The 25,790-nt window shown below is 47.8% G+C and overlaps 3 protein-coding genes across 9 annotated transcripts; all 3 read left to right on the top strand.

Annotated features, from left to right (window-relative positions):
- The first annotated feature begins 2,663 nt into the window (after positions 1–2,663).
- Positions 2,664–7,152, top strand: cplx4c (complexin 4c). 4 transcript variants are annotated; one of them, XM_048989511.1, is made up of 5 exons: positions 2,703–2,783; positions 4,074–4,182; positions 4,443–4,588; positions 6,229–6,316; positions 6,485–7,152. In XM_048989511.1, exons 3-5 carry the CDS (start codon positions 4,443–4,445, stop codon positions 6,707–6,709), a joined length of 459 nt encoding a protein of 152 aa, XP_048845468.1. In that variant the 5' UTR covers positions 2,703–2,783; positions 4,074–4,182; the 3' UTR covers positions 6,710–7,152. The 4 variants fall into 4 exon arrangements, with proteins under 4 accessions (XP_048845466.1, XP_048845468.1, XP_048845465.1 ...); XM_048989508.1 differs by having other exon boundaries at positions 4,402–4,588; XM_048989509.1 differs by lacking the exon at positions 4,074–4,182 and having other exon boundaries at positions 2,664–2,783; positions 4,402–4,588.
- A 5,562-nt stretch (positions 7,153–12,714) lies between these two features.
- Positions 12,715–16,226, top strand: rx1 (retinal homeobox gene 1). The gene is made up of 4 exons (XM_048989446.1): positions 12,715–12,888; positions 13,127–13,475; positions 15,097–15,338; positions 15,503–16,226. The coding sequence occupies exons 2-4, from the start codon at positions 13,184–13,186 to the stop codon at positions 15,929–15,931; spliced, it is 963 nt and encodes a 320-aa protein (XP_048845403.1). The 5' UTR covers positions 12,715–12,888; positions 13,127–13,183; the 3' UTR covers positions 15,932–16,226.
- A 2,840-nt stretch (positions 16,227–19,066) lies between these two features.
- Positions 19,067–25,790, top strand: LOC125716594 (calcium homeostasis endoplasmic reticulum protein). Of its 4 annotated transcripts, none has more exons than XM_048989061.1 (18): positions 19,069–19,257; positions 19,910–20,083; positions 20,206–20,378; positions 20,493–20,630; positions 20,715–20,866; positions 20,955–21,066; positions 21,157–21,246; positions 21,411–21,636; positions 22,004–22,149; positions 22,293–22,710; positions 22,801–23,045; positions 23,155–23,288; positions 23,368–23,454; positions 23,549–23,671; positions 24,524–24,640; positions 24,730–24,809; positions 24,879–25,064; positions 25,168–25,790. In XM_048989061.1, exons 1-18 carry the CDS (start codon positions 19,239–19,241, stop codon positions 25,203–25,205), a joined length of 2,658 nt encoding a protein of 885 aa, XP_048845018.1. In that variant the 5' UTR covers positions 19,069–19,238; the 3' UTR covers positions 25,206–25,790. The 4 variants fall into 4 exon arrangements, with proteins under 4 accessions (XP_048845016.1, XP_048845015.1, XP_048845018.1 ...); XM_048989060.1 differs by having other exon boundaries at positions 22,272–22,710; XM_048989059.1 differs by having other exon boundaries at positions 19,067–19,257; positions 20,284–20,378; positions 22,272–23,045.

The raw sequence follows: 25,790 nt of genomic DNA, 5'->3' as shown, positions 1-25,790 counted from the left end.
CCGCTTATCTTGTTCAGGGTCGCGGGGGTCCGGAGCTTATCCCAGGAGCTACAAGGTAGTGTTGTAGTACTCAAAACTGGTCTTCAGGCTGTTTTTGTGCGGTCTTGGTCTCGTCTCGGAATTGATTTTATTTTTAGTAGGTCTTGTCTCAGTCTTGGACATAGAGGACTCAAGGTTTTTTCCAAGAGCAGTCAACAACACTCATCAAAACGCCTCAGTATTTACTACAAAGGCGTAATATTCATTCGTTTGTTAACTCTGAGAAGCCAACAAACGCAAAACGATGCGGTTGTGCATGTTGCAGTGTTGTGTGCTAAAATCCATCCATCCATCTCCTACTGCTTTTCCGGGTCAGGAACATCATCTGCAAAAAGCAGAGACCTAATCCTGAGGTCACCAAACCGGACGCCCTCAACGCCCTGGCTGCGCCTAGAAATTCTGTCCATAAAAGTTATGAACAGAATCGGTGACAAAGAGCAGCACTGGCGGAGTCCAACCCTCACCGGGAACGAGTCCGACTTACTGCCGACAATGCGGACCAAGCTCTGACACTGGTCGTACAGGGACCGAACAGCCCTTTTAAGGTAGTCCAGCACCCCATACTCCCGGAACACCTCCCACAGGACTCCCCGAGGGACATGGTCTAATGCCTTCTTTCTTCAAGTCCACAAAGCACATGTGGACTGGTTGGGCAAACTCCCACTCACCCTCCAGGACCCTGCCGAGAGTATAGAGCTGGTCCACACTGCTCCTCCTGAATCCGAGGTTCGACTATCCGATGGACCCTCCTTTCTAGCACCCCTGAATAGACCTTACCAGGGGGGCTGAGGAGTGTGATCCCCCTATAGTTGCAACAAACCCTCCGGTTCCCCTTCTTGAAGAGGGGGACCACCACCCCTGTCTGCCAATCCAGAGGCACCCCCCCCCCCCCCCCCCCCCGATGTCCATGTGATGCTGCAGATACGTGTCAACCAGGACATTTCAGAGTAGTCCTGTGTGCAATGAGACATATATTTTCCACGAAAAAGCACCCCCAACAATCCATAAAGCATTGATATTATTTACACAGGACAGAAAACAAAGCACACATTCGCTTTCGCAATGATCCACGCAAAAACTCTATGCTTAAATCAGTCATTATATGGCATTATACATACCTTCATAATGCACTATGATATATTCATAAAGTATTACAAACAACAGCTATAACTTTATAAAAAGGAATAACACATCATAGTCATGTGTATTATGCATTATGAATGCTCTGTGAAGATGTAATCTATAATACACTATAAATACCTTCATAATGCATCACATAGCATCCTTAATTGTTATACTGACCATTATTATGCATTATAAAGGTATTGGTAAATGAAGTTTCATTCTCAAGTTTCAATTTTCCAGTCATAACTTACATAATCGGGAAAACGACAGTGATAAACATCAGCATTGGACTCTAAAATCGTCTGCTATGTATGTGTTTATTCAGTGGATCATAAACGAAATAATGCTTTTCTATGTAAAGGAAAAATGTCCATGGTTCAAATTACACTGTGACACAAATATTAGGCTATACTGCCTAGCCCCAAGATGGTGCCTGTGCTCCACATTTTATAATGTGTTTGGTACTCTTTCTGATCTTGACTTGGTCTAGCCCTGCCCTAGTCTTGGTCTTGTCTCTGTCTTAATACACTCTGGTCTTGGTTATGACTTGGTCTCGGTTTAGGTGATCTTGACCACATCACTATTACAGGCACAAGGCAAGGAACTACCCAGGATGGGGCACCACCCCATTGCAGGGCACACTTACACACCAATTACTCACCCACATACACACACACACACACACACGTACACACACCTATGGGCAATTTGGTAACTCTGATTAGCCTCAGCATGTTTTTTGACTGTGGGAGGAAATGGGAATTCCCAGTGGAAACCCCACAATGAGACTGGGAAACTATGCAAACTCCACGCACATGGAACCGTGGCGAAGACTTGAGCCCTGGTCCCAGAGGCATGTGGCGACAGTGCTAACCACTGCACCACCATGCCCCCCCACCCCAGCATATATTTCTTTAATACTACATTTTGTATATACGTTTTTTGGTTAATAGTTCAAATAAGTGTTCTTAAATGTTTCCCATACTGCTGGAAGCAGCCGCTCTCCCGCTATGCGCACACTATCTATATTTATTGGGCACATTTCAAGTGTGTGGTCCTGGACCCCAGCGCAGGTGGGGTATCTAAGTTGGGAATGAACCGGGATTATGGGCTGGTGGCTCTTGTATCTATAGCAACGTCCCTATGAACACTGATTCTGGGGTAGGGCGGATTACTGCGCCTTAAGCCGCTTGTCACCCTGCACTGCCACCTGGGACGCCGCGGGCTCTGCTCTCTGCTGGAGGAAAGCATATGTCGATCAGAGCTTGTTCAGTCTTAAAGAGCGTGCTGGCAAACACTGTACTGCGTGTTTGTTAAATAGTGATACTCACTTAAAGTCGGGTTAATCGAATCCCATTTCAGTTCGAGTCTGGTCTATATAAGAGCGTGGGAAATCAAAATGATTGGTTCAGAGAGATAACCAATCATTGAGATTCAGAGTTTACGGGACCAAGACATCTGATTGGTTAGTTCTGCCTCCTCTAGTTGTTTTAATCAACCTCTTCTACAATCTATTGCTTATCTCTCTGAACCAATCATTTTTCCCTCTACACTGAAAACACTTTTGTGTAAGAAAAAGTCCAGCGGGGGAAATGTTGTTATGCGCCGCGTGACTGCAGGTAGATTTTAATATTTCCGCCATAAAATTGAATGAAACTTTGTGGGGCTATTTGTCGGAGAAAAGCATTCTCAAGTTGAAAGGGGATAGATATTATGCTTTGTTACAAAGATAAGAACAAATTAATTGAGTGCCGCAATACCCATGCATAGGTTTCGCATAGGTCTACTTAATTTTCAGGGCTTCCTATGTTGGGCGGGACTGATTAGCAGAGTGAGGGAGATTACGTGTATTTATGTGTGTGTGTGTGTGTGTGTGTGTGTGTGTGTGTGTGTGTGTGTGTGTGTGTGTGTGTGTGTGTGTGTGTGTGTGTGTGTGTGTGTGTGTGTGTATGGGGGGGGGAATGGTTAATCCAAGATTACAAATGGAGTAACAGATATCCTGTCGCTTCGAACGCTAATTGCCCCGCTACGTCCAAAGGGACAGGGGACTTAAACCGTAAATATTGAATGTTATGGTCGTTGTAAGTAAGGAATTACTGTGCTACTGATGAACGATTTACACACTGGGACTCACACACGGCGTTTAGTTTTCAATCCATCCGCTATTTGTTTGGATTTACCCAATTCCTTAAAACTCCTAATTGGATAACCAGCAATATTAAAGAGAATAATGATATTTGAAAAATACAGATGGGCATATTAAATAAACAGCGGACTCGTCTTACTGACAGCGAATACGACACAGCGGTCTTCACAAACTCGATCTGAAACTCCTTGAAAGCATACAAATGTCTACAAAAGACTGAAATACGATAAGAAGCCCATTCATGTTATTTGTTATTTGTATGTAAAATTTCAATTCTCAATATCTCGTTAAAGTCTGATTATTCAGATGTGTGATTGTATACGGAGGTTTTGATGGTGCCTGAAGTCCTGCGTTGTGGTCGGAGTTTTTAATGTCTCAGTATCCATCTGTGCTCCAATGACACCTTGGCTGTGCTGCTGGACGTGACCTTATTCCCCTTGAATAAAGCAGACGGCTATTTCCCAACAAATAAGCAGACGTTATCATACGGGGTATTAAAAGGCTTGTTAGTACATTATTCAATGCTTATCTTGTGATACGTTTGTCTAACTGATTCAGTAACAGGAATAAAGCTAAACAAAATGTCTCATAAAATCGACACATTATGTTTTTGAGTATTACCTGCCTTTCAGAGGTAACTTTGTGGTTACATTTCACCATTTATCTGATAGTTTTATCCAAAACAACACGTACTAGTGGAAGTGTACTGTAACAATTTATCCATGTTTGTTGGGATTTGAACCCACAACCTTTGCACCGGTAGCACAATCGCTTGGAGCTGTACTTTAGGCCATCTTCTAGTCCCATCAGAAGCCCCGCCCTTGTGGCCATGACGACCCCTAAGTGACGGCTTCCTGTGAGCTTGGGCCAAGGTGAGAGCAATTGGCTGCTTCAAAGTAGCCACTAATGAGTTAAGCCTCTGATCCATTCTTACTGCCCGTGTGCTAACACCAATACCCACATCGTCTCACCTCACTGGACGGCGGTGACAGGCCCCCCCCCCTCCCCCGGGCACTTGCGGACGCGAGGCTCTCTGCTCCCTCTTTATTCTCTCCTCACGTACCTTTCCTGGGGTCCCCCCACACGCACAGCACCCATAGCCTGACCCGCCATGGCATTCTTCATGAAGCAGATGATGGCAGACAAGCTGAAGAACATGGGCACCGGCAGTGGCGACGACGAGTCCAAGGGGGGCTCCGATGGCAAGGAGACACCACAGTCCAAGGGCATGTCCCGCGAGGAGTTTGAGGAGTACCAGAGGCAGCTGGTGGAGGAGAAGTGAGTCCGGGGCTCCGTTAGCATGGTGGGTGGGGGGGTTGACAAGAGGGGGCTCACCACAGGTCCTTTAAAAAATCTTTACATCCTGGTAGGATATTTTTTGGGAGTTCAGGTGTGCCCCCATCAGGGTGTCCTCATTGTTCAGTCAGAGTCTTTTAGGTCCAAAACTCTCGTCAGGTGCTCATTGTCTCTTTTCAACACGCCTTTTCTCACTGAATTGACCTTTGACCTTACATCCGGGTCACATGACAAAGGTAGGCGCGATCTAGGGAAGGAAATCCTGTTTATAGTCAAAAGAAACTTTTAGTTTAACTGCGGAGGCCCACAAGCTCAGCCTTTCGCACTTGCCAGTGGTACATGGCGAGATTCGCGTCACCGGGTTTCACTGCGTCTGGGCTGGGTTTGACATGCCCCCCCCCCCCCCCCCCCCTCCATGCTTACACCGCAGGACTCCAATGAAGGACAACACAAGGTTAAAGTAGGGTGTGGGTCGAGGACCAGGTGCTGTAACAAGATTACCCGGGGGCGCCCCCCCAAGGTCAGCTGATCAGGAGCTTCAACAGGAGGAGAGCCAGGGCTCACTGTATCACCTGCTTACATAACCCCCAGTGAGGGAATTAAGTGAGGATTGGGGTCAGGACCAAGCAGCTGGGATCTGTGGATAAGCCACATCCCCGCTGCACTCGAATGACCCATTCGGAATGCGTCTGGTTGCTAAGGGCTACTCACTGCTACTCACTGCTACTCACTGCACCTCAGAGCCCCTGCATCCTAATGTTCCCTCTCTCCTCCCATCTCACTCAAACGGAGCCCGGAGAGCTCCTGTCTCTCATGTTATCCGCCTCAGGAAGGCGCTATATAAAGAACAGGGTGCACTCAACCCAAAATTCTGCGTCTTTGAAATCAGGGCACATCTTTAATATTGCTGACGGTGGGTAATTGTCAGTTGTCCAGTCATTTACATATTTCTAAACACGGGGCCAGATTTTGCAGTCTTGAGTCAGGATGTGAGTGAAGACAGAAAGTGAATGTGTGTAACTCAGAAGGGATGCAGAGCCTTGGCTGGCTGTTCGATATATTGCAGTTTTCATGACGTCTTTGTATAACATGGCTCTGGAATGTTCTGGTGTATTTTGACACTGCTATGTGTCCTTTCCTGTGCTGTAACCAGGGTTGGAACTTAAGAATTTTCAACTGGAGTTGACTGGAGAGTCAACTGGACTAGTTTAGTATAAAATGTAGGCTGACATGTGCTGTAACTATGAGGTAATCAGGGGCATGTGTTCTGCTGTTGAATTGATATTTCTAGCAGGTGATAATCATGTATGATTTTAATGCTCCCAGTGCATCCAGGTATGTTCTAATCTCTGATACCCACTGGGCCAAGTGTTTGGATTTTCACCGTCCTCTTATTTACTGTCCTGACAAAAATGGAGTGTAGTGTGTATGAGTGATGCAGGCATTGATGACATCAGCATGGAGGAGGATGATGATTGGAGCCCCATGAGAAGGCCAACCCACTTTGGGGTTAGTGCCTGGCTTCTGCCACAAACCCTGATGCCTGTTTGCCATTTATAAGTTCAGGTCCGGGTTTTACTGAAGCTCGGTGGGGGGGGTAACATAGCCTGTCTGTTCTGCAGGATCCAGCGCGATAAGGATTTTGCCATGAAGAAAGCAGAGAGAGCCAACCTGCGTGTCCAGCTGAGGGACAAATACCGGCTTCCGGAAGTACGCAGCCCCGCCCCCTGACCTCTGACCTCCTCAGCCCCTAGCCTCCCCTCCCTGTCACTGGCTTTGCTAAATGACTAAAAGCGGTTGGGTGTCACCTGATGACCCTACCTGTGTAATCTCTGTGTCTGAGTGACTGACGTCTCCCTCGCTGTTACACACTGCCAGAGTGCACAAGACGACGCTACCATGCAGATGGCTGGAGGAGAGGTCTACCTCCCCGAGGAGCTAGCAAAGATGGTGGAGGAGGATGAGGAGCAAGAGGAGGCCAACGACTCCCTGCTGGGAAAGATCCAGAACCTGGATCTGGACTTTGAGTCCATCAAGAGCAAAGCCCAGACGACTATAACGGAAGTGAAGCAGGCCGCGGAGGAGAAGTGTGCCCTCATGTGAACCACGGCAGTCTCTGGCCACATCACTTCCTTTGTCACTAATGTATATAACCCACTGTTTTTACCCATGATGCATATCTTGTAAAATGGACTCTAGTAACTGAATGCACCGCGACCCTGCCTGCAGTTCTGTAAAATGACCTTCTCTCCAAAAACATTTTTCGGTCTGTGAATGTCCTGGCAGGGCTCACCCCATATTAAAAAGAATTTGCATAATGAAAAGCTAGACCCTAAGAATGGGGCTATTGAATTAAGGCTAAATGCCTAATTAATTAAAATAAGTTTCATTACCTTTAGTATTCGATTAAAGTGATGCACAACAAAGCCAAAGCTGAAGGAGCATCAAGGCCCAGTCAGATATTGCTGTACATATGTGTATATGTAAATAAATTCCTACACTAGATTTATATTTCAAAAATGTTGTTTAGGCATCGCTGTATGAGTGTATCGGGTTTGGTTTAGCTTTGAAGGTTTGATGCATTAAAGGGAAGCTATTTAGATATCCAGCGTCTCTGGGGTCTGAATGCGTGTTGTGGGATTCTGATGGAGACGGGAATGAGGTCCACTTCCCTCTGTCCCCTCCCAACAGAGGAGATGAGGTCAGATGGACCCAAGGGGCTCCAATGGACACCAGAACATTACAGAGCCACTGTTTATTGCAGGGGAGGGGCTTAGGGCAAAGACTCGTCAGTTGTGAGTCTGATCCTAGTTTCCCTGTAAATATCCCTGTTTAATCGTTCCAGGCTGTTCTATAATTCAGTTAGAGAAATTAAAGAAAGTCATCAGCCAGGGGGAGGTGGTGGTGGTGAGGGGAGTATGAGGTATGGACCTGTGACCGTGTGGTCCCTGGAGGTTACTCCCTGTGCGGCTGAGTGCTCCTTCTGCTCCTCCGCGCCTCAAGTCGCTGACTCAGAAACAGATTAATGAAAGAACTGCAGTATCTTTACCTTGATAGAAATGCACCTAGAAGAGCTGTGCCCTGCTTATAAACTCCGCCTCTTCCTATGGTGTCTCGCCCAATCAGCACAGGTGTAACATTTCTATAGTAAAGGGTTATTACATCTTTGACTGGTGTTGCTTGTGTGAACGTTACCTTATTGCTATGGACTCAAATAGTAGGCAACAGAGGAGTGAATTGGAGGGTACGTGAAGGCTGTGAGGGATTGGTCATATCATCGAGAGGGGATTGGCTGGCGGAGGTTTGATTGATAGGAATGGCTACTAATCAGCAGATTAGGTGTCAAAATACATCATCAGTTCCTAGGAATTCATCTTCTTTAATGAAGTTAAGAGCATGTGGTTAAGTATTAAAGGAAAAGTCATTTCACATTTCTGAGGGAGAACAAAACTAGCATAGAAAATTTCTTTCTTTTTCCATGTCTTTCGTGGGACAGGACAACTTGAATCCTGGAGCAGTAAAAGCAAAATCTTCACACTTCACTTATGGTGCAAGCACCATAATGTGATTTACACTCATATGCTGTTATGGCTTGAATTTCATAATCAAGGTTGAGGGCTCAAATCTTGTGAGCTCACAGCTGGGAAAGGGCACATCGCACATCACTAGGGAAACCCCAATATACCAGGAAAACCACCGTAAACCAGGAAGACCACAAAATACCAAGAAGACCACCATAAACCAGGAAGAACACAAAATACCAAGAAGACCACCATAAACCAGGAAGACCACCATATACCAGGAAAACTACCATATTATCAGGAAGACCACCATATTATCAGGAAGACCACCATAAACCAGGAAGACCACAAAATACCAGGAAAAGCACCATAAACCAGGAAGACCACAAAATACCAGGAAGACCACCATATTATCAGGAAGACCACCATATACCAAGAAGACCACCAAGGTGTAGACAGGTTACTGTTACTTTTCAGGAAGGAACATAATGCCTGATGATACAGACCTCAGGCCCCGTTGGGTGGCTGTGTTTTTCTGCATGGCTAGTTGGAGCTGAGTGGGAACCACCGCTAAGCTCACTGGCAGCTCACTGAAAATGAACGTGCTATGATTTCTCATGGCCAGCAGGTGGCGGTGTGGTTAAGGAGCTGAAATGCAGTTTTTTGAAGTATGGAGAGGAAACATTATCAAGGAAGCCTGTCTTCAGGGTTCAGGTGACAGAGTGGTCACATGGGGGGGGGTCAGCTGCTTCGCTACTCCTTCATACCCCCCAGCAGTCACCGTGCCTTGAAGCTCTGTCCGCCTCGTTCCTGGTAGGATCTAAGACAGCTTAAACTGTCATCTTATAGGGATCATATAATCAGCTTGGCTACACTGTACCCGCTTAACCAATTAGCATTCAATTAAGCTAATGAGCAAAGAGGCAAAGATGTACAGCCTTAATATATTAACGTGATAAAATGATTATTCCCCCCCCCCCCCCCCACACACACACACACACACAAACACACACTTTACGATCACGACTTCACAATTTGCCAGATTTCACAGGTTGCTACTTCAGGTGAGTAGTTCAGACTCATTTTATTTCAACACCTTTATATAAAGACGAGATCAGAAACCCAAAATACCTGCAGGAGGTAGTTAATGTCTCTGTGTACAGTTTGTTCTGGCAAATAGTGTCACATTAAGTACTGCAATGACTGTAATATTAAACACAATACAAAAGTTTTAAATAATTCACTTTTCATTAGGTTTTGACATTCAGCACTTAAATGCAACAAACAGCCAAACATTTAAGTTCGTATCCATGCTGGGGCATATTTAGTGATTTCAGAAATTTGTTTAACTTGATCTCTTTCAAAGTCGCAAGTTCGCCATATTTTTTAAAAAGCAAAGTTTGGCCAAATGATTAAAAATTGATTATAAAACTCCTGAAATAGTGATTAATTTAAGAAAAGCAGAAAGTAACCCATCTGTCTTCTGAAAGCACTTATCACGCTCAGGGTTGCAGGAGCACAAGGCAGGGAATGACCCAGGATGGGGCACCAACGCACATGGACAACTTCAATTAGTCTCAGCATGTTTTTGGACTGTGGGGTGGGGGTGGGGGGCACTGGAGCACTCCACACACACACAGAACCCTGGTGGAGACTCAAGCCCACACTCTAGAAGTATGTGTCTACAATGCTAACCACTGCGCCACCAGGCCACCCTGAAGTAACAACCCTCTTAGGTTATTTTGCTCTTGTAATGTTTTATCTCTAAAAATGATTTATATGGATATAAGTGAATATAAGGGGCAGCATGGTGGTGCAGTGGTTAACAACTGGGACCTGCGTTCAAGTCGCTGGGGATTCCGTGTGTGTTGTCTGCTCTCCCCATGTCAGTGTGGGGTTTCCTCTAAGTATTCTGGTTTCTTCCCACTGTCCGTCACCACACTGAAGCTAACTGGAGTTACCAAATTGCCCATGTGTGAGTGTGACCTGTATTGGGTTGGTCCTTGGTTGTTCCCTGCCTTACACCCATAGGCTCCAGTCCCCCTGAGACCCTGAATAAGATGGGTGGTTTCAGGAAGTGGATGATCAATTAGACCTTAATACATTTCTTCAGTGCATAAATTCTGTACGTCTACAGAATTTTTTTTAAATACAAAGACCTGTTATGATTTTCGGTAAAGATAGAGCAATTTAACGTGTTTTAATATAAGTTTAAAATGACTGCAGTCAGCGTCACAATTAATTTGATGCATTATCCAATTAAGACTCGTGTCGAAATTGGCACTGCGCATTAAAATGCAAGACTGTCAGCTGTACACTTTTTAATATCATTTGCTAAAAAACTAAACTTTCATAAATTAGGCCTAAACCTTTTATTTTCCCGTTTGTATCTGTCATTTATGTTGCAAACCATTTCCCACAAGCTTTAAATATGAAAATATAAATGAAGTCAGTTTCAGATAGTGGATTAATAATAATTTTACATAGAAACGAGTTCTTCCTCCCTTTTTCTAATATATTTCCATAAAAGTTTTTCCCCCCTAACAAGGGTAATGAGAGGATTAACAAAATACTCCAGAAGAACTTCTTTGTTTTTAAGACAATGGATGTTTGAAAGAGTCCGCGAGCTGCCTCATTAGATGCGCCCCCCCTCGGCGGAGACCGTCGGCTTCTTTTAGAGCAATTACTGACCCCGACAGCAGCCGTCAGTCATCCTTAGGGGGGAGGACTCCCGCTAATGAAGCGGTCTAATCCTTCCCGTTTATTTACATCCCAAACCACGTCCCTGGCGTCTGCACAGCTAGCAAAGCAACTTAAAGGAGAAATTAAATCACGTGATGACTCTTTCCTGACATCATCGTCGGTATTTTTATTATTATGCAACTTTGCTACAGATTTTTTTAATAGCCAAGTCCCGGTGACATGGAATCGGAGTGCGGGACTTTAACGGGCGCACCAGTGAGACTTATGGCACATCGTCTTAAAGAAGACCTTATGGAACTGGAATTTCAAGAAGAGGGTCTTATGGGACGGTATTTTAGGGGCAGCGTTTTAGGAGCGCATCCTAAGGAAACAGGTGGCACGTTCACTGTCACTCGCGCATAAAGGTACGTATAGGCCTACAATGTTTTGTTGTATGTTTTCTCTTGGTTATGGAATAGCAAAATTAAAATGAAAACGTATTAAATCCGGTGTAGAAATGACACACGATATTTGTACTGAAGGTGTTACGATTTCCTGACCGTTTCTGTGATGCCTGACCCTGTTCTTTTACTGCCAAATTAGCGGCGGTACCCAGGAGCAAACATGTGCTTTCCCTAAACGAAAGAAAGAAAACTATTAATAAATGCTACCAAATGAAAAGTCGTCCAAGAAAAACATTTAAGCAATCGAAAAAAAATGAGAAGTAATTCAGCATAGCTTGCAATTCATAGCCTATATACGTACATATGACTAATACATAGGCCTATGTAAAGTTTAATATATAAAAGCTCTAATACTTTTATTGTGTATTTCATTAAAACAACGAACCAAATAAAGGAGGTGGAAACAAAATTGAACAACGGAACTGGAAGATGCATCCATTTGCTCTTAACCATTAATAATAATAATAATAATAATAATAATAATAATAATAATAATAATTATAATAATAATATACGTTGGCTCAGTGGGTATACTGTGAGAAAATAGGGGTACAGCCCTGGTTTTGTTCTCCTAGATTCCCCAAAATGGTACAGCATGGTACATTTACCTGCAGCTAAGGTACAATTGGCAGACCCTTGAGGGTACAGCCCCTTAAGTAGGCCTAGGTACAAATTGGTACTTTTTTTCTGACATTGAGGCACTGCTACCTACCCCCTCCGTAAGTAGAGTCTTCTCTCATCTTCCCTCTGTGTCTACAGTCTCCCCCAGAGACTGGATGAAAGTAGTCTCAAGTTTAACTTTATTTTTTATTTTTTTCCATTCTGTAAAATCAAGCTTAAAATCAAAATCAGCTAGAGTGGTTGAAATGAAGTAAAAAATCCTGTTTGGTCACTTGAAGAGGGATTTAACCAATTAGCCGTGCAAACAGTCATATTACGCCTCTTTAATGATCTTACTAGGTTTTATATCCAGTAATACATTTTTAGTAGAAAATGGTTTAGACTGGCGTTTTAGGAGTATGTTAAAATAAGCAAATCTTTTTGAATAAAGTAATGATATAAAAGAAAAATAGAATTAAGGCACATGCCAGTAAGCCGAACGAAAAACAACAAATCTTGTTGTTTCACAGTAACTTTACAAATGAGATTCTTGAAATATGTTATTGTTTGTCGTGAGAAGCGTTTTCCTTTTTCGTCGTTGTTTGTCCCTTCGATAGCTATTGTAATAATGATAAACCTACGAATATTCCCGCATGTAGAGTGTGATAAATAGCAGCAATTCGAGATGACGAATGGCCAGCTAGATATTCCAGTATTTTAAAACTATAAGAAAAATTTGAAAAAGTTTTACTGGAAAATTGGCACGGGCCGAAGTCGAAGGGGAAATTTGTCTGTATAACCTGGGGAATCAGACTGAAATTTGCTTTAACGCCATCTGCCATCGCAGCGAAAAGCGAGGAATCCCCCCAAACTATCGATTTCCGCGCCCCTCTTCCGCTGTCCTCCCACTTACTTCTTGTACCGATAAACTCCCGATTTTCCGCATCCGGACAATTTTTTGCCTTATTCGTATTTCGGCGAAATTGTACTATTTTTGATAACCTCATGTCGTCCGGTATGTATGTACCGTATGGAAACCAACTGTGTTTACACACGTTGCGCAAGATATATGACAAATTACGCCTGTAATGGCAGCAATAATCTTGTGTTACGGTGAATGTTTTCGTAAAGGCTCATTGTAAAGAAAAACCATGTGTTATGTACTCTTTTATATTTAATTTAACATGCTAGTTTGATGTGCTTTCCATTAAGGAACCGACACTGCGGTGAAGTACGTAATCTGTTTTTTTCAGTTCCTCCACAAGGATCCCTGTGGCTGCCTGAATACAAACTACCTGGCGATCATTTGCATGTTTTTGTCACCGGACACCATGAGCGTGGTGGATGACAGTTATCTTTCTCCGGACGCTGTCCATGAGATGTCCAAAGGAGGGGTGCTAGCTGGAGGCAGCCATGTCCACAGCATCAATGTCATCCTGGGCTTCAATAAAGAGCAGGACTCAGCTGTCCACCCGACCAGCTCCACTGTACCACACAAAATGGAGCGGGAGAGCTTAGTTTACCTGGGGCAGCAGGGACGCCTCCACGCGTATGAACACCTGTCCATGCTGGACTGCAGTTCGGAACAGCCTTTGCTCCACGGTGAGTCTCGCTTGTTTTAAATGCCTGTGACTTCAGAGCTCGATTCAGGTTATACAGAACTTTCTGAGGTTCACAAGTATAGGTGACAGCAGTGAGACAGGAGCTGTGGACAGACTGATTAGAAGGTAAAAGAGCACAGGAACATGGGCAAAATAATGGGGGCATGGTTGGTGGCGGGGGGGGGGAGGGGGGGGGGGTTGTAACCCAATAATCCAAACCAGCCCATACAACCCTCTGGAGCCCCATAAGTGGATGGAGACACTTAACTCTCCCCCCCAATATTCAACCCAAAGTTATGCTCTTGTATATGGATGGTCTCTTTGAAGCATACACCTTACCCTTGTACAACTGTGCCCTCATGCCCTCATGGGTACCGATTAAGTATCTGGACCAATGAGAGCAAAGATAAAGGGTCAAATCCCCAATGTGATCCTGAAATGCTGATTAACCTGATCTTAAAAGACTTTCCGACTGTTTGCTGGGCGTGGATTTAAATATTGACCAACTGAGTAATAGAGGTTAAAAATACAATTCTGACCTGATGCTTGTTGGTTCAAGTCCCAAAAAGGGCACTACTGTTGGACCCTAGAGGAGGGAAGCTGAGTGCATTTAGCCCGTTGTACCAAGGGTAATCAGGCACGGTTACTGAGCAACAGACATGAAATTCTAACTGTCGTGGTGTTTAGACATCACTCCATAAAACAAATAATTTTGCTGCTCTGAGTCATATAAATAGAGCTCAAATCCTTACAGTAGACATTGATTTTAAGTCATTTTGTGTATTCTGAGTGAAATCCCATGTAGTAATGTAATATTAGGTGATACGTTGATAGAGATTGAATGTCAGAGCTCTTTGGCTTGGGAGGAAAATGGCTGTACAGACCCAGGAGCAGAATGTTTTCAGACAAAGAGACCAGCGTCAGCCTGTCCAAGGCGCCCTGGAGTGTCTTGGCCCCTTAGCGGATAGCCACTGACCCGGCCTGACCTCTGTCTTAGTGCTGATGTCACAATGGTCACGGCAACGCGTCAGACTGGCTCCGTTAATCAGAGGGGTGAGTCCTCCGGATCCACTCAGGCTGGTACTGTCAGCTTACCGGATTAGCTGGGAAAAGGCCCTTGGTCTGAGGATGGACCTACAGCTGAGCCACCGGAACAGCTTTGCCGTAGTTGTTTGTCAGGCTCGGTGTTCAGCCTCAGCTGGTGTCCGACTGACAAGCAGACGCTTGTTGTACTGAGGTGGCTTCGTTGTCTTTGGGGGCCCACTCAAAAATCCCCCCCCCAGATGTTTCAAAGATTAAATAGCTATAAAGTCTGAATATCTGCTGGTTAGTGGAATATGCTGCTTCAGCATCTCCTAAATGAGTAAAGTATTATTTAATATTTAATGTAGTGACTATTTGTGACCAGCAGGGGGCTGCCAAACCTCAGGGGCCTCGCAAAAATGTGTGGTTTGAGAGCTGATACACACCGCCGCTGGCGTGGTTCTTTATAAACCTTTATAGCTACTGTGAACCAGAAGATCCTGCATGATATCTCAGCAGATCCTTCTAGACTTCGCTGTTTGATTTCTCACCACCTCCGTTATGACCCTACGATCTTGCTGCCTCTGATCACCCCCCAGATGGAGGATCGTTCCCCAGCAAGGCTGTGACCGAGACGGGCGGGGCAGAGGCGAGCGACGGGAAGTCTCCGGGGCCGGCGGAGGATGAGAAGCCCAAGAAGAAGCACAGAAGGAACCGCACCACCTTCAGCACCTACCAGCTGCACGAGCTGGAGAGGGCCTTCGAGAGGTCCCACTACCCCGACGTCTACAGCCGCGAGGAGCTGGCCATGAAGGTCAGCCTGCCGGAGGTGCGCGTGCAGGTGGGTCGCAGCCGTGGACCAGCAGGCCTTTGCCAGCGTTATCACAGCTCAGCAAGAGCTCCCGTCTCCTTATGGGGATCTGGGCCGGTGACCTTTTGAGTTTGCAGTGGACTTGGTTCTTTGAATGAACCTTAACGTGACGTGGTGCCACTTCTCTTCCCCAGGTGTGGTTCCAGAACCGACGAGCCAAGTGGAGGCGTCAAGAGAAGATGGATGCCGGCGCGGTGAAGCTGGCCGACACGCCTGTGCTGTCCTTCAGCCGCCCCCCCATGGCCCCTGCCTCCCTGCCATTGGACCCCTGGCTGAGTTCGCCCCTTTCGGGGGGGTCCACGATACATACCATTCCCGGGATGGTGGGCCAACCCCAGGACCTGCAGCTGACCCACCCCACTCACGGATTCCTGGGCAGCCCCCCACCAACTATGGGGCAAGGCCTGCAGGCCGAGGCCCCGCCCCCTTACCAGTGTGCTGGGGCCTTCGGAGACAGGCTCCCCCTAGAGGACGCAGAGCAGTGGAGCTCCAGCGTCGCCTCGCTACGGATGAAGGCCCTGGAGCACATCCAGTCCATGGACAGGAGCTGGCAGCCCATGTGACCCTCAGACTCCGAACCAGCCTCGACTGTCTCCATGGTGGGACGAGGCACATTTCTGGGCTGATTGTGCTGTTCCCGGCTTGTCACACAGATGTAAACGAGTGACACCGGGTCAGTTATGTGTTTGGTGACAGGGGACACTAAGTGTAGTAGGTCACTTCTGACCAGGATGTTTGTTTAGAACATAATGACTGTTTTTCTACAGCCACTCGTTTTGGCTTTTTCGGGTGACTGGAGATTTTAAATGAGTATTTTTAAATGTATTTTGCAAGACCTGTTCTGTTTAAATATAAACATATTGTGGAAGTTAAAAGACATGAGTGATAAACCTGTGAGGTTCTGCTTCTTTATTAATCAATACTATGGTCATCGGGAATGACGTCACCAAACGCCTCGCGAAAAGGGAAAGGCGCCCAACTGCGAACTCGAACACTTTGACGGCTTTTGCCGCTTCAGCTAGGCAGCTTTCAGAATCTTTTCAGAATCCTTCCTGATTGTTTTGACTTAATTCCTACCGACCATTCCGACATTTTTCGCATGTGAAGGTAACATTTTAACTTTCTCATTGCCTTCCTCTTCTTTTTGGTTATCTTAAGGCAACCTCTTTGCACAAATGAAGGCGAAACATACGTTTTATATTACAAATCACAGAGTAAAGGCATATAAATCATATAAGCATATTAAGCATACACTTATTAATAACAGGATACATTTCCTTTATAAGATTAAGCTTTTTAATTTTGTTCAAACGACGTGTACACCACCTTTGAGGGGAGTCTGCTCCCATACATGCGCATGTACAATGTGGTTATTTTAAAAACATACGGTACAGTGTAAAAATCTTAGGCAGTTAAAGAAAATATCTAATGTTATGTATCTGTGTAGTAAATGTATATTTGTTCAAATTAAACTCAATATTAGAAGATATGCAAATTAACAGTAACTAATAAAAACTAACAAGAAATTTTCCTGTTCTCCAAAAAGTTACTGACATCTTCGATGGATAGACGAATGCCGCTGCAGTTCCCAAACCTCTCCTCAGGGGGACCCCAGATATTCCATGTATCTATTTAATTTCACCACCAGCTCACTTAATTAATTAGCCTAATTAGCTAAACATCTCAGTGTGGTACTGATTAGCCAAACAAGGTGTCCAAGTGCTCCAATCAAAAAATACATGAGCGTCTTGCATGGTTTTACCGCAAATACTGGGGTGACATTAGGGGAGGTTCTGAAATGGCTGAGCTGCTAAGTTTGACAGACATGATATCATAGTTTTACACCAAGATGAACATTATTTAAACATAATTTTCATTGCCTACGACTTTTGCACAGTACTGTACTTACATAACTGTTTTTACTACTTACATGTTTGCACGTGCAAAGACGTGTCACCTGAATTATTCATGTCACCTTTAATCAGAAGTGGCTTTAATGAAGAACTCCGGTCATCATCATCTTCAGCGGGGGACACTGACAATCAGAATAATGCATCTTAAAAGATTTTACCCTCCCCCCTACTCTTGGTCAAGGTGTCTGTCTTCACGAAAAGACCAGCTGGGACCAAAGATGACTACTATTGCAGTAATCACAGTGGTCTTGGGAGTGGGGTCATGTTCCACAGTGTATTTTACTAAAATTGCCAAAAATACATACAAATTCTTAAAAATACATTACTGTAGTTTTGCTGTCCCTCTGATCTGCCAAACAATCCCAAAATGCACCTGGGTGCCTCTAATCCTGTGCGCCGAGTCACCAGGACACCAAGATGGCGTCCCGTCTGCCGGCTGCTAATTTGGGTGGAAGCGCAAACATCTTAACCCCGCCAAGACGAGATTAGCCCCAAACCCTAAAGCGTTTGACTGACAGTCGTCCTGGGATTCCCTGAGTCTCTTTCAGGTCAACTCCCCACAGACGAGCAGTTCTGGGCTTTAACAGCACCCCGTTCCGGTTGGAGAGGAGGAGCATCCCGGTGCCTCAGCACAGCGGGTTAAGGAACAGGTTGTGGGTTCATCTGAAGGCACGGCAGCAAAATTCCTTTATTAGATATTTTGAGAGAGAGTGTGATTAATGACAGATACACATGTGGACAGGAACACAGAAGGACACAAAGAGGCTTGCTCTCACACTCCTCCGGTCTTGCTAGGAGTCGTCCAAGCGGTAGTAGGAGGGGGTCCAGGGAAGGGGCAGCTGAATTGTTCCTAACAGCACCGCAGGTCCACATCACCTCTGCAGTGGGTGCTGCATCAACAAATGAACTGTAGGGGATGTAGTCAGGGTTGGGGGGCAAGATGAGAAGCAGAAGAACAGACTGGTATTTGTATAAGGAGAGACTAAGCAGAGCCCTGCATTAGCCCCAGTGTTACCAACTCTCATACAGCTGGTGTGACGCTCATGGTTTCACACTCATGCAAGAAATCTTGCGGTTAATCTGTTTTATTCCATTATAATCCTAACATTAGCTACATCAAAAGTGTCAGGGTGGTATGCAAACACTGAAGATTATTTACAAGGTAATAAAACTGTTACATACATGTAAATGTGGGTGAAGACTTGACTTGAAATTAAAATCTCACGCCAGCCAGCTGACCGAAGTTGACAACCCTGCATAGCCCTGTCCCAGAATTCCCTGAGAAACACACTTAACAGGGACCCTTGCACATGTAGAATATAAAATGTGCAAGTGTGAATCGTGTAAAAGTCTGAATGTGATTTCTAAAAACTATGTACCTTGAGAAAGTCCTTCATATAATGTGAGGAAATGGATTTATAATTATGCTCTAATTGTAAAATATTTTTGTTAGCCATGTCCCCCCTCAATACCCCAAGTGGGGCCCAGGCTGGAGAAGAGGGAGAGGCCTTCAGTGGTGGACATAATAAGGGGAAGGAGCTGAATTAATTGGGTTTGATTAAGAAAGTTTTTCAGAAACAATAAGGCTTTTCTCATGATATAATCAAAGGTGAATGGGGGATGGAAGGAGGTGGAGAGGGCAAGGAGGCTAAATGCTTCTACACAATCTTTTTCGTTATTTATTTACACACAAAACTTCCATCCCTCACTGTAATTACCAGAGGGCGTCTGCGTGTCCTCCCATCCGACAGGGGGCGCCGCGACGCGCCAGCGCGGCCTTTGCCACTCTTAGCATTCGGCTAACACATAGCATGTGTAGCATGTAAGTGTAGCTTCCCGCCGTGTCGTCCACCAAGTGAATTTGCCTTCTTCCAGTTTAGTCGGCGATTCAACTCCGAAAGTCCGTGGTGTTTTGACGAAGTACCCGGTCGAAGCGAGCTCTGTTTGGGCGGTGGAGATGGCGACGCCTCCCGAAGGTCGGTGCTGACGGTTTGCTAATGGTGCATAATGGCGAGCGTTAGCCGTTTAGCTAACATGTTGTATTAAATCCAAGCAGGCTACCCATTTGGTTGCGTTAAGAAATGGGTTTACTCTAAAATAACCCCCTCAGTCTGACAGGGGTCCCGTTTCTAGGGTTTAGATATCTGTACCTTTAAACCCTAACTTCCCGTTAGCGCCGCTTCGTTTCATCCCCCCAGTGATTATCACCGGTAAACCTAGTTAACATTAAAACATTAGTCAAATCAACCGTAACCCGCAACCCCGTTTAACTATCAAGCAGAAGAACCACTAGCATTTATGCAACAGGATCTATCCAAAAAAGAGCGCCTTTAAAAGGCGTGTCAGATCGGAACCGGAATGGATGGAATTTAAGAGGTATTTCAGATTAAATAATTCGTTTATCTTAATATTTAAAGTTGTGATAGATCTGCCAATAATACCTAGCTTAGTGCCAGTACCACCAGTTTCTAGAATGCATTTTGTTCACCTGTATGGGATGGATGCAGTGTGGATCTATAAGTGAAGTGATTTATTTAAACGTGATATTAAGTGGTTGAAAACACCTTGTGGACCATGTGTGATAACTTATATTTACATTAATAAAATAATCTTGTTTTTTTCCCTCAGATCAGGAGCTGAGGAATGTGATTGACAAGCTGGCCCAGTTTGTGGCCCGAAATGGCCCCGAGTTCGAGAAGATGACGATGGAGAAGCAGAAGGAGAACCCCAAGTTTTCCTTCCTGTTTGGGGGTGACTTCTTTGGATACTACAAGTACAAGCTGGCCGTGGAACAGCAGCAGCGTACGTAGGGGGACGGGTGTTGGGGCAGGACTTATTCCTCTATCATTTCTGGAGCTGGGTGTCAAGGGCCTTAGTGGTAGTTAGAAGATATGCTGACAGTCTGACTGTCTTCCACCCCACAGTGCTTTGTAAACAGCCCGGGCAAGATGGCCCAGATGCCCCTCCCCCAATGAACACACTGCCTCCGCCCCCTGTCCCAGCCCCGCCCATGGCCACACCCTCTGTGGACGAGCTCATCCAGCAGAGCCAGTGGAACCTGCAGCATCAGGAGCAGCACCTGCAGAACCTCAGACAGGTGAGCGGTGGGCGATGATGGCGGTGGGCAATGATGGCGGTGGGCGATGATCTTGCTGGGTGAGCGGACGCCTCTAGCTCTGACCTGACGGCGTGTGTGGCCTCTGGTCCCCAGGAGCAGGTGACGGCTGCCGTCGCCCTGGCCCTAGAGCAACAGACCCAGAAGCTGCAGCACGAGACGCAACTGGACGTATCCGAGTTTGACGGCCTGCTGCAGCCAATCATCGACACCTGCACCAAGGACGCTATCTCGGTGCGTCGCTCGTCCCCGTCCCCTGTCCTCTGTCGGCGCTGGCTCTTTTATTGCAGTCTGATGACCCTCTGTCGTCCCCTGCAGGCTGGCAAGAACTGGATGTTCAGCAATGCCAAGTCCCCACAGCACTGCGAGCTGATGGCCGGGCACCTGCGCAACCGTGTGACTGCCAGCGGTGCCCCCTTCCAGCTGCGCCTGCATCTGATTTACCTCATCAACGACGTTCTGCATCACTGGTTAGTGCCGGGGAGGATCACGGGGGGGGGGGGGGAGAGACCCCCTGGAGCCTTGGTAACAATGTGGCATCTGCCCTTTTGGCTGTAGTCAGAGGAAGCAACAGAGAGACCTGCTGGCGGCTCTGCAGAAGGTGGTCGTGCCCATCTACTGCACCAGCTTCCTCGCTGTGGAGGAGGACAAGCAGCAGAAGATCGCTCGGGTAACCTTCGGCTGGTCGCCGCTGGGGTCTGGGTGTGTGCGTGTGCTCCGTTGTGCTCTAAACTCACCTTCTCTGTTCTAAATCCTGTAGTTGCTGCAGCTTTGGGAGAAGAACGGCTACTTTGATGAGACAACCATCCAGCAGTTGCAGAGCCCTGCCTTGGGGCTGGGCCAGTATCAGGTGAGGCTGTGTGTGTGTGTGTGTGTGTGTGTGTGTGTGTGTGTGTGACCTCTGCCTATATTTAACACGCTTTCCCAGTCTGACGTAAGATGGTTCTGCATCTGCTCTCAGCTGGCTGAGTCTGACCGTGTGTGCGATCTGGGCTCGGCTATCCTCCCTGGCAGGCCTCATTAATCACAGAGTACGCGGCCGTGGTTCAGCCCGTGCAGACGGCTTTCCAGCAGCAGATCCAGGCCCTGCAGGCGCAGCACCAGGAGCTGGTGACCAGCCTGAGGCAGTCGCCGGCCCCAGCACAGACGCAGCCGCAGCCGCAGCCCAGCCCAGTCCCGGCGCCCGTGGTGCAGGCCCCCGCGGGGGAGAGGGAAGCCCCAGCCCCCACTACGCAGCACGGTACAGGAATCGGGCCGCCGCTTTCAACTTCTGCATGCCTGCTTAGGGAGTTATTTAATGCAGTGCGTGGTTTCTGTGTCGACGAAGCAGATGGGGCTCCTTGCTGATCCAGCAGGTGGTGCAGTGGTTTTGCATGTGAAATGTAGCAGGCCCTGCTGCTGTGCTTTTAACCCAGATCGTGGAGTATGTTTTGTGTATGTTTTGTATAAAATGTGAGCAGCAGCATCGAAATTTAACAGGAAGTCGCGCGCGGTTTGTTCAGTGCTCGGTGGGGTTCAGTGTCCTGGCAGAGCTGCTGAGTGGCTCCTGTTCCGTCTAGAGTTTAGTTTGTGGCTAGAATGTGTATTATCCTTGGGGTTGCGTGCAGGAGAGGTGAAAGGTGACTACGAGGTTAGCCGGAACCCTCTGCCTGCGACGGCCCCACCCCGTGAACCCGGAGACCCCATCCCTGCCCCCAAACCCGGCTGGTTCGACCCTCAGCGCAACTTGTCCGCCTGGCCCCAGCAGCAGCCGGTAGGTGCCAGCTGTAATTGGACTGGCATACCTCATGGCCGTATTCCGTGACGAGCCACAAGGGGGAGCTGTCATAAAGACAAGGCTTTGTACTCATACAAATGTCTGCTTTGAACTTGCAGCCCCCCTTTGACCCCACACAGCCCCCACCTCCGTGCCCCCCCTGGGCTGGCCACGAGGCGCCGTGGAGTGAGCAGCGGAACCCCAACTGGGGTGGCCAACGTGAGAACGCCCCCTGGAGCGAGCAGCGGGAAAACGCCCCCTGGGCCGGGCAGCCGGAGCCGCCGCCACCCCCGCCCACGTGGAGCGGGCAGCGGGAGGCGCCGTGGAGCGGGCAGCCCGAGCGTCCGCCGTGGGGCCAGAGGGAACCCCCCTTCCGGATGCAGCGGCCTCCGCCTTTCCGAGGCCCGCCCCCACCCTTCAACCAGCCCCCGCCTCCCCACGACTTTGGCCGCTTCCCGCCCCGCTTTATGCAGGACGACTTGCCCCCCCGACACCACTTTGAGCCTCCGCCCTACCCGCCCCCTGGCTTCGAGTACCAGCAGGGCGACTTCCCCTCAGGTGATCCTGCGCTCCTGTCTCTCAGCCCCCTGCCCCCCCCAGTCCCGGTTGTCTCTTACCCACTGACAGGAGTGTGTGTCTGTCCTCCAGACATAGGCCCTCCTCCCCACCCCCCTCCCAGCCACAGGATCCCACCCCCTGGCATGACAGAGCCCCCTCCCTGGGGGGGGAGCCAGCACCCGGAGTTCGGACCCCCACCACCGCGCGGCTTTAACGGCCAGGCCCCCCACAGTCGGCGTCAGGCCCCCGCCCACGTCAGCCAGGATGACCCCAGCCTGGTGCCCAACGTGCCCTACTTTGACCTGCCGGCTGGGCTCATGGCTCCACTGATCAAGGTGAGTGAGGGGTATGCCCCCCCCCACCGCGCACCTGCCTGTCCTGCATCCCACCCTCCCCCACCTACTCCCGCCAGACCCTGATGTCTCTCTTCCTCACTCTGACAAGTTGGAGGACCATGACTACAAGCCTCTGGACCCCAAGGACATCCGACTGCCGCCCCCCATGCCCCCCAGCGATAGGCTGTTGGCAGCTGTGGAGGCCTTTTACAGCCCCCCCTCGCACGAGCGGCCCAGAAACAGGTAGGCGGCGCTGCTGCGTTAATGGTGGGCTGTGGCTTTGGAGGGTCTTTTGCTGATGTGTGTATCCCCCCACCCCCAGCGAGGGCTGGGAGCAGAACGGGCTCTACGAGTTCTTCCGGGCCAAGATGCGAGCGAGGAGGAAGCGGGCTCAGGAGGACCGTAGCAGGTGGGCCGCTCTCTGATTGGTAGAGTGGGCTAGGTGGACAGGCCTCTGCCTGGCAGCCACCTCACCCATCTCTGTGTGCCCCCCCCCACCCTAGTGCACGCGGCAGCCGCTCCCGCAGCCGGGGAAGGTCGTCCTCGCGTTCCTCGTCCAGGTCTAAGTCCCGTTCCCGGTCCCGCTCACGCTCCTACTCACGGTCCCGCTCACGGTCTCGGTCCAGGTAAGGCTGATTAATCCTCTGGGGTCTAGGGGTAGGGAACATACTTTCACTGACTGGGGCATGGTCACACATTTCATTCAATATCATAAACTTAATTCATGGCAAATTATTTCTTATATTTGTTTTGGCATTAAACACATCTTAGTTTTAATGTATATTATAGATTTATGTGACGTTTGTAATTTGACATCAAAGTATAGACATTGAAAAATGCAGTTTGGAACACTTGCAGAAACATTATAAAAGTACATAGTAAGCAATGGTGGCAGTTTGATTTGATCCCAGATATCTGATTACCAAAGTCTTGGCTACATGAAGGTGACTAAATGGTATAGTTGCAACATTCAGTTGGAGAAATAAATAAGAAAAAACGAACTCATGTCACTATTTCTGGTCTCCTTCCATTGAATATGTAGGAGCTCTCATGTGTATGAATGAGCCATTCACACCTGGGCACATCCCCCCCCCTTTATGGTGCTGATGGGGATGTATCTGGGTCGCGTTTCACCGTTGCGTTGTTCATCAAATTACTATGTGAATGTGATTTGAATACGCGGAATCAGATGAGGGTGGCACTACACGCCCCCGATGCAGGTAAAACAAAGTAAGGTGACATGGTTTACTTTTTTACAGATTTAAGCTAATTTTAAAAACTTTAATACTTCTGACAATTAACGTTTTGAAAGAAGACAGATTACGGAATTACTGTTTCTTTCATGTTTCTACAATACGATTTCAGCGAGTTATGAATTTAATTACACAAGAAAGATACGCGACATCACCTTTGTACCAGAGGGTTAAGTCAAGCTGGTACAGAACCTGGTTGAAGAACCTCCCTTTGTCACCCATCAGGAGCGGCTCCCGCTCATCCCGCTCCAGGTCCCGCTCCCGATCCCGCTCTCGCTCCCGCTCCAGATCCGGCTCTCCCAGTAGGAGGCGCCGGGCCAGGTCCCGCACTGCCTCCCCTCCGTAAGTCTCTCGGGCCGCCTGGCGGGTGGGGGGGTGTTTTGTGCAGCCACGGGGGTGCGTGACGGGTGCCGGCGTTGTCCGCTTGGCAGGTCCACATCTGGATTGGGCTCTACTTCAGAGCAGAGGCTGGGAGAGGAGAACAAGGGTCACCGGATGCTGAGGAAGATGGGTAAGTCCCGAAGGCGGGGGGGTGCCCCAAGCCATTGGATGGACGGAGCTCATTGGTTTTGCCCCACAGGGTGGAGCGGCTCGGGGGGGCTCGGGGTCAAGGAGCAGGGCATTCGAGACCCCGTGAAGGAGGGTGACGTTCGGGACAAGTGGGACCAGTACAAGGGAGTGGGTGTATCGCTGGATGACCCCTATGAGAACTACCGGCGCAACAAGAGTCACACCTTCATCGCACGCATGATGGCCAGGGAGGACGGTAACCTCACCCATTTCCTTTCCACCCTCTTTTACCCCCACTCTCTCCTCGCTTTTTTTCATCCATTTTCATTCCCTGTCTTTGTTATCCGTCACCCTGACAGTGAATCGGGATCCCCAGCAGTCCTCAGCCCCCCAGTGATGGCGATGGAGCCTCCTGCAGGCCTGACTGACCTTCTCAGCATCTGGCAGGCTCCCCAGTCCTGGTCATCTTCAGTCTGTACAGTTAGATCAGTGTTTCCCAATCCCGTCCTCTGGGACCCGCAGACAGTCCACGGTTTTGGAGCATATGGACTGTTTGCAGGTTGGCGAGGAAGCACTAAGTAGATAGTTTGTAATAGTCTTTTTAAAATGACCGAATGGTGTAAATGCCCCCCCCCCCCCGCTCAAGGATCAGTAGCCATGCTGACGTGGTGCTGAGTGGTAAACAGTCAGACCCAAGGGCAGATACAAGGCAGCTTTGTTGTCCTGCTCATTTGTGCAGCGAGTCTGTCTCCTCACTCAGCGTTTCTCTCGCTGGTCGCTGTTGCTGGAAGCTTAATGTCCCTGTTTTTTTATGTAAAGAATTCAGCTTTGATGTGCTATGAGATATCAGTGCAGTAATGAGCCCCAGTGACTTTACATTTTTTGTCCCATATCCTGTTTAGAGCAGTTAGGCCTTTTGTTTGCACCGAGATAACTCCATGTACGCAGCGATGTACTTGAATAAATATGATTCTCGATCTCA

Source organism: Brienomyrus brachyistius, chromosome 21 (assembly GCF_023856365.1).
Source record: "Brienomyrus brachyistius isolate T26 chromosome 21, BBRACH_0.4, whole genome shotgun sequence".
Lineage (NCBI taxonomy): Eukaryota > Metazoa > Chordata > Actinopteri > Osteoglossiformes > Mormyridae > Brienomyrus > Brienomyrus brachyistius.
This window is presented reverse-complemented; position numbering and strand designations above follow the sequence as displayed.

Excerpts from the sequence above, each read along its gene's own strand:
- cplx4c (XM_048989509.1), top strand. The coding sequence starts at position 4,422 with ATGGCATTCTTCATGAAGCAGATGATGGCAGACAAGCTGAAGAACATG. Across the intron at positions 4,589-6,228 it reads AGGCAGCTGGTGGAGGAGAA|GATCCAGCGCGATAAGGATT; the intron begins GTGAGTCCGGGG and ends TCTGTTCTGCAG. Across the intron at positions 6,317-6,484 it reads ACAAATACCGGCTTCCGGAA|AGTGCACAAGACGACGCTAC; the intron begins GTACGCAGCCCC and ends ACACACTGCCAG.
- LOC125716594 (XM_048989058.1), top strand. Across the intron at positions 20,867-20,954 it reads AACGACGTTCTGCATCACTG|TCAGAGGAAGCAACAGAGAG; the intron begins GTTAGTGCCGGG and ends TTTTGGCTGTAG. Across the intron at positions 21,637-22,003 it reads AGCCCCCACTACGCAGCACG|GAGAGGTGAAAGGTGACTAC; the intron begins GTACAGGAATCG and ends GGTTGCGTGCAG.
- rx1 (XM_048989446.1), top strand. The coding sequence starts at position 13,184 with ATGTTTTTGTCACCGGACACCATGAGCGTGGTGGATGACAGTTATCTT. Across the intron at positions 13,476-15,096 it reads GGAACAGCCTTTGCTCCACG|ATGGAGGATCGTTCCCCAGC; the intron begins GTGAGTCTCGCT and ends ATCACCCCCCAG. Across the intron at positions 15,339-15,502 it reads TGCCGGAGGTGCGCGTGCAG|GTGTGGTTCCAGAACCGACG; the intron begins GTGGGTCGCAGC and ends TCTCTTCCCCAG.